This window comes from Gadus morhua, chromosome 10 (assembly GCF_902167405.1).
Source record: "Gadus morhua chromosome 10, gadMor3.0, whole genome shotgun sequence".
NCBI lineage: Eukaryota > Metazoa > Chordata > Actinopteri > Gadiformes > Gadidae > Gadus > Gadus morhua.
This window is the reverse complement of record NC_044057.1, coordinates 1,804,952-1,812,929: the sequence shown is the minus strand read 5'-3', so window position 1 is coordinate 1,812,929 and position 7,978 is coordinate 1,804,952. Positions and strand designations below refer to the sequence as shown.

At 40.4% G+C, this 7,978-nt stretch overlaps 1 protein-coding gene across 1 annotated transcript; it reads left to right on the top strand.

The window, feature by feature from the left end:
- The first annotated feature begins 2,665 nt into the window (after positions 1-2,665).
- Positions 2,666-4,746, top strand: LOC115552818 (uncharacterized). The gene is made up of 2 exons (XM_030369159.1): positions 2,666-2,821; positions 3,528-4,746. Exons 1-2 carry the CDS (start codon positions 2,706-2,708, stop codon positions 4,726-4,728), a joined length of 1,317 nt encoding a protein of 438 aa, XP_030225019.1. The 5' UTR covers positions 2,666-2,705; the 3' UTR covers positions 4,729-4,746.
- Positions 4,747-7,978: the final 3,232 nt, after the last annotated feature.

The following is a 7,978-nucleotide window of genomic DNA, read 5'->3' as shown; positions in this document are numbered from 1 at the left end:
TTTTTTTCATGACGACCAATAAAATACGACAGTGTTACCCCTTACGTTTATTTCATGACGGCCGATAAAAAACGACAGTGTTACCCCTTATGTTTTTTTTCATGACGACCAAAAAAAAACGACAGTGTTACCCCTTATGTTTTTTTCATGACGACCAATAAATATCGACAGTGTTACCCCTTATGTTTTATTTGATAAATATCGACCGTGTTACCCCTTATGTTTATTTCATGACGGCCGATAAAAAACGACAGTTACCCCTCTTGTTTTTTCCATGTTGACCAATAAAAAACCACAGTGGTAACCCGGTCGAAGTTTTTGCAGGGACCCGAACCTGAGCTGCTTAGAGTGTTAACCTCCGAACTTATCAATACACCATCAAGACACAGAATAAAGTCAACACAATGGTTGTATTTGACTTTATAATTCGCATTAAATAGAGATAAGAGTCTACCAACAGATGACATCAACCGGACTTGACCCCCGGTCTCCAGTGGGTTAGGCAGAGTGCACTCCACTGCACCACTGAGGCGATGACCAAACAATCTAATCAATCATCAATAAAGACGATATACATGACGTTTTTTTTCATGACGACCAAAAGAAATTGACAGTGTTACCCCTTATGTTTTTTTGCATGACAACCAATAAAAAACAACAGTGTTACCCCTTATGTTTTTTTCATGACGACCAATAAAAAAACGACAGTGTTACCCCTTGTGGTTTTTTTCATGACGACCAAAGAAAAACAACAGTGATAAATATCGACAGTGTTACCCCTTATGTTTTTTTCATGACGACCAATAAAAAACAACAGTTGCCCCTTATGTTTTTTTTCATGACGGCCGATAAAAAACGACAGTGTTACCCCTTACGTTTTTTTTTCATGACGACCAATAAAAAACGACAGTGTTACCCCTTATGTTTTTTTGCATGACGACCAATAAAAAACAACAGTGTTACCCCTTATGTTTTTTTTGCATGACGACCAATAAAAAACGACAGTGTTACCACTTATGTTTTTTTCATGACGACCAATAAAAAACGACAGTGTTACCCCTTGTGTTTTTTTTCATGACGACCAAAGAAAAACAACAGTGATAAATATCGACAGTGTCACCCCTTATGTTGTTTTTTTTTGACGACCAATAAAAAACGACAGTATTACCCCTTGTGTTTTTTTTCATGACGACCAATAAAAAACGACAGTGTTACCCCTTATGTTTTTTTCATGACGACCAATAAAATACGACAGTGTTACCCCTTATGTTTTTTTTCATGACGACCAATAAAAAACGACAGTGTTACCCCTTATGTTTTTTTTCATGACGACCCATAAAAAACGACAGTGTTACCCCTTACGTTTATTTCATGACGGCCGATATAAAACGACAGTGTTACCCCTTATGTTTTTTTCATGACGACGAATAAAAAACGACAGTGTTACCCCTTGTGGTCTTTTTCATGGCGACCAAAGAAAAACAACAGTGATAAATATCGACAGTGTTACCCCTTACGTTTATTTCATGACGGCCGATAAAAAACGAGTGTTACCCCTTATGTTTTTTTCATGACGACCAATAAAAAACGACAGTGTTACCCCTTATGTTTTTTTTCATGACGACCCATAAAAAACGACAGCGTTAACCCGGTAGACATTTTTGCGGGGATCCGAACCTGAGCTGTTTAGAGTGTTAACCACCGAACTTATCAATGCACCATCAAGACACCAAATAAAGTCAACACAATGGTTGTACTTGACTTTATAATTCGCATGAAATAGAGATAAGAGTCTTCCAACAGATGACATCAACCGGACTTGAACCCCGGTCTCCAGTAGTTTAGCCAGAGTGCACTCCACTGCACCACTGAGGTGATGACAATACACAATAAACAATCATAAAGAAAGAGGATATACATGACATTAAAATGTATGTGTGTATTTCTATTATTTCCCTTATGTTTTTTTTCATGACGACCAATTAAAAACGACAGTCTTTCCCCTTATGTTTTATTTGATAAATATCGACAGTGTTACCCCTTATGTTAATTCATGACGGCCGATAAAAAACGACAGTAGTAACCCGTTCGACATTTTTGCGGGGATCCAAACCTGAGCTGTTTAGAGTGTTAACCCCCGAACATATCAATGCACCATCAAGACACCGAATAAAGTCAACACAATGGTTGTACTTGACTTTATAATTAGCATGAAATAGAAATAAGAGTCTCCCAACAGATGACTACAACCGGACTTGAACCCCGGTCTCCAGTGGGTTAGGCAGAGTACACTCCACTGCACCACTGAGGCGATGACAATACAAAATAAACAATCATCAATACAGAGGATATACATGACATTAAAATGTATGTGTATATTTCTAATATTTCCCTTATTTTTTTTTTCATGACGACCAATAAAAAACGACAGTGTTACCCCTTGTGGTTTTTTTCATGACGACCAATAAAAAACGACAAATTGGATAATAGAATAGATATTATTATTATATATATGGTTATTGAAAATAAAAGTAATAATAGATAAAGCTAAACTCAGTTAGTGATGGGCATACATTTAAATGTACAAAAATTACAGAGGTCACTGATCGGATGTGTTGTTCAAAAAGAAATGGGATGGCTAGTCACTACGTCATCATATCCGAAAACGTCACTTCCGTGTCCACTCGCAACATTCTCTAAGTAAAATGGTGCAGTGCTGTGTCCCGTGTTGCAATAACCGCAACGACGTCAACAAAACGATCTCTTTTTACCGATTTCCCCTCGATGAAAATGAGAAGAAGAGATGGCTGAAGTTGATACGGTAATTTGGATCTCAAATTATGAACAATAATAACAGGCTAGTGCTCGTGGTTACTAACGTTATGAGCTCGGTACTACTAGCGAGTGCTAGCTTTGTTTGTTTTGTCAGCACTTCAAAATGCTTTCAAGGTTATTGTTATCGTTCTTGAACTGCTACCAGTAATGTTGCATATGCTAAGGAAGACAGCCAGTGTCTGTGCTGCATAGGAAATCATTAGACTTTGAAGTGAGACTGACTTTGACTCTAGTAGACCTAGCTAAACAACACATTTGATAATAGAAGTTGGTTCTGCAAGTTGGAGGGAGCCTGAGATGTAATGTGGGTAACACACTTTATAATAAGATGCCATAATAAACAGCAAACTAGTCATTACCTAACATTTGTTAATATTTGTTAATTGTTACTAAAATATCTATTTGGCACAAGTTAATCGTTTTTTTTCACTCACCAAAGATTGTCGCTGGTTAGGGCAGTGTGTTATGTTTAGGGCCTCGTGTTAGGGTTAGGGTTATGCAAACAACTTATATTTAATTAATGATGAAAAAACTATTTACTTGTGCAAAATATATATTTTAGTAACAATTAACAGATATTAACAAAGAGTTAGGTAATGACTAGTTTGCTATTTATTATGGAACCTTATTATAAAGTGTCACCGTAATATGTTACTTGTCACTTAGTTAGTTTATTTTCTTTTTTTTTGCAGGCGTGACAAGTTCACCCCGAACTGCAACTCCAGGGTCTGTGGGTGGCATTTTCCTGATGGCAAAGCAGCTGGGCCAACACGGTTTGCATGGAATGACGGAAAGGCTTTCCCCGACCACATCCCCACCAAACGTAAAAAAAGAATGGTCCCTGTGAGCGTGGAGGATGAAGGAACAGCTGGACCAGGCCCAAACCACCTTGACATTGCTCCTCAGACCCCTGGTACTTCAAGTGTTGTGCTTGAAATTGAGAATGATATGCTCAGAAAAGAAAATGACCAACTGAAACGAGAATTGGAGAAACAAAAACAAACATTTTCATTCAGTCAAATATCCTCACACCCTGACAAAGTTAATTACTACACTGGCTTGACAGATGCTGCCACTGTCTTCTTTTTGGAAGCCCTTCTCTCCAAATTTTATCTCCAGTACCACTTTAATTGGAATGTCCAAATTATGCCCCTTATCGATCAGCTACTCCTGACTTTGATGAAGCTCCGACTGAATTGCGGCATCCTAGACCTATCAACAAGATTTAATTGCTGCCGTGCCACAGTCACCAACATTTTCACCACAATCAGCAGTGCACTGTATGACATTTTGTATGTTGGCATGATGGAAAACAACATCCCCTCGAGATTCAAGAACCAAACATCCCTGCCAGATTGCTTCCAGCCATTTCCAGACTGTCGGATTGTGCTTGACTGCACTGAAGTGGCCGTCTCCAATACAGAAAGACTGGACACCCAGAGTCATCTGTACAGTCATTACAAAGGATGCACCACACTTAAAGCTCTGATCGGTGTGGCTCCCAATGGAGTTATAACCTTCGCCAGTGACCTATACGGTGGAAGTACCTCGGACAAGGCGATAACAGCTGACTGCGGAGTACTCCAACAGCTAGAACCAGGTGACATGGTGATGGCAGATAAGGGACTCACTATTCGTGACATTTTGCCTGAGGGAGTTTCACTGAACATCCCAACGTTCCTTGTCAATGGACAGTTCACAGTGGAGGAAGTAAACCACAACAGACTCGTTGCCTGTGCAAGGATTCATGTAGAGCGTTCCATACAACGTCTGAAAACATTTGGCATTTTGACCTACATCCCGTACCAGCATAAGAAGCATGCCAACAAGATCCTAAAAGTATGTGTTTGTCTTGTGAATTTACAGAAGCCCATTCTTCACGAAATTGCATGAATAAATGTCATTGTTTTACTCGTGTCTATCTCATGTCTGTCACATCAAAATCAGATGGTGGCTTCAGTTTAAGCCACCATCAGTTGGGAACTACTTGGACATACACTTTGACAGGCTAGGTGCGAAACAAGCTGAACTAGCAGACAAATTTGAGTCTTCACACAGTTGCTCCCACTCCCAGTCAGTTTATTGTTAACACAAACAATGTAACAAAATAATAATATAGTGAATGAATAGTGAACATGAATGAGGCCTTACCCTTAAAAGGTCCCATGACACGCCACCAGGTGTGGTGTGATTAGCTTACAAGCCGTTTTGGAAATCTGCACCTTATGACATCACAAGTGGGCGTGTCCACCTAGACGTCATACATCTAGTTGGACACGCCCACCTGTGATGTCATAAGGGGCAGATTTCCAAAACGGCTTGTAACGGCTAATCACACCACACCTGATGGCATGTCATGGGACCTTTTAAAGAGACTAGGGGTATCAGTGTAAATGGCATCTGACTATGTGTAGTGTGTTATGTACTGTGTGATGAGAATGTACAACAAAACAAAAGGATAAATACCTTGGTGGCCCGGCAAGCGGCAGAAGAATGAAATCCTGCACTAAAACAGGTCATGAATGCAGAAGTATGCGAGGAAGGAAACAATCCTTATAAAATGTTTCCAGAATGTTAATGTTGCTAGCCCAGGCTGGGTCTTTAGGGATAAGCAGGATAACAAGGTCAAGAGGAGTCCACACCACAAGATGACAATGGTTGGCTCCTGTCAGGTCCAGATTGCCCTGAATCTGATGCCAGTGGTTGTGTGTTTGCTTGAGCTTCAGTAAGCCAGTGACTAAATCCAGTTCTAGAAAAAAGTCCTTCCTCTCCGCTGCCTGCAGGTTGGTCTTGGTTCTGGCTGAATAGGGACATTTCACCTCAATAATGAAGTCATCGGCCACCGTCCCATCTGTCAGAAAGGAACACTCCCCTCTCCTGGATGGTCACACCAGTGCGCTCCATGTATTCCTGCTTTGCCTTTGGCTCATGGAGGATTCCCCAATCACAAGCCTGGGGGCAGGGAAGGAAAAAGGTGTAATCGTGAAGACTATCCCTGCATTCCGTATCGCATTCTAAATGACACAAAAGTGGTGGCTTTGCATCCTACAAAATTTGACTGGACGTAGTATGCATTCCTATACTCTAGGCATAACATTAACATAGTATTATTATTAATATTAATTTTGAGATGAGATGAGATATTCATGTATTTTCAAATGCATACAATTATATGTATAATATGGAAGTATGCTTCAATTCAAAACACTTAGTGCCCACCCCTTACATGAGATCCTTGTTTGAGGTTGTATTGGCCAAGCAGGGTTTTGAATAAGGAAGGAGGGTAAGAGTTCCGCTTCAATGCTGCCAACACCAAACCAAAGTTGCTTGCTGTGATTCTTTCGTGGCGATATGCCATCCTGTTAAAAGAAAACCATAACAGTTAACCTCATGCCACTTGCAACACAGGTGCATTTTGACCATGTAGCACACAGGGATGTTTCCAGCACTAATGGAGAGAAAGCTAGTCAATACCGTACACCTGAAATCAATAGAGACTATCTTTGTATGTATCACCATAAGGCATTCTTAGTTTGCCCAACTGTGGCTCTCTCAATGGCTTCTTTCTCTTGTGGGCTGACAGCAAGCGATGAAAGCACTTACAGAGCTTTGTCCTCTGCATTGTCAGAAATGCATTCATGCTCTGGTTGGGGAAAACTATTTTGGAAAAAATAAATAATCCAGTGTTTAATGGTTACCAGTTTATACAGAAACATTAACATTGCAAGCCTTTTACATTGCAGTAATTTTTTGTCATTTTCGCCAATTTTAATTTCAACAAGTGCTTTCGTGTTTCTGTCGAGCCACGAGGGGTAGAAGCGGGCTAGTCATCATTAGCAACATAGCCTATTTAGCCAACCAGCTTCAAAACACAACTTTACATTGAATTGCATGCAAATGCAATGTATGCAATGCATAAATTGGTCACCGGATTAAAGCAGCAATGAAATTAAGTATGTAAGAGGATTTAAATCGATATTATAACCACCAACGTGGTACAAATACAAAGAAAATACGTTGCAACTTACCATTGACTATGGGCGCAGCCATCTTCTTGACGAGTTGTACAGCTCTGCTCGCTCTACTTTGAAAGCGACGAGATGCTATGACCAAAAGGGGGCGTGCCTCAGTGAAATGCCGCAAGAAAGCTGGGAGATTTGCGACTTTACCACTTCGTACATCCAAATGGATAGCAGCATAAGTACTTTAGGTCATCTCGCTTTGGAGTCTCATATGAAGAGGGCAAAACACAAGTCGCATGCCCTTCACAGCCAGCCGCCCATCGCTCAGTTCTGCACCGCGGCACAACCTCCGAATGCACCTGTAAGCACTAGCGCTAGCAACTTGACCACTGTCGAAAGTCACCAGCACCGACCGAGCCAGACTTCATCGCCTCGAACAGCAACAGCACAAGGGCCGAGCAGTGGCGTGATACATGTCGGTGGAGCCCCGACACTTCGGGCAGAGGTGATATGGATTCTAAAAACAATTAGCGACCACCACTCTTGTAGCTCGAATGAAGGGATAAGCAAACTCTTCAAGGCTATGTTCTCGGACTAGAAATAGCTGCAACGTTCACCAGTGGCAAGAACAAGACCTCGTACATAACAAAATTCGGGCTGGCTCGATGCATTACGAAGGAGTTAGTAAAAGAGATCAACGAGGCAAGTGGTGGATTCGTCGTCATGTTCGTCAGATATTGTTGCCAAAGGTGTTGAGCTTAGAAACCTGTAGGTAGTGTACTTGTGATTTGATGTTATTGTGATGTGATGTACGGAAAACAATCTCCCATCTATTTGTTTGTCTGTTAATTTATAATGTGTGTCGAAGCAATGCAATTGCTGAAATTTCATTGAGATGGTTGAAGAAATTTGAATGCTGAGAAACTACAGCAATTTGAAAGAGTTTGTTTGTTTATATTTTATATTGTGTGTTGAAAGTATGATATTTAACAGTATCTATGTGATATAAACATGCAGGGGGTGGTTGCAAATATGTGAGATGAACTATTTTCATATTATATGTTGATTACACTAATTAAGGCAAGCAGATCTTCAAACTTTAAAACGGGTCAATTTGACCCGGAACATAACAGGAGGGTTAAAATGATATTGATGATATTTTTAGGCAACATCGAACAGTC

Coding starts and splice junctions, on each gene's coding strand:
- LOC115552818 (XM_030369159.1), top strand. CDS start 2,706: ATGGTGCAGTGCTGTGTCCCGTGTTGCAATAACCGCAACGACGTCAAC. Junction 2,822..3,527: donor AGATGGCTGAAGTTGATACG/GTAATTTGGATC, acceptor TTTTTTTTGCAG/GCGTGACAAGTTCACCCCGA.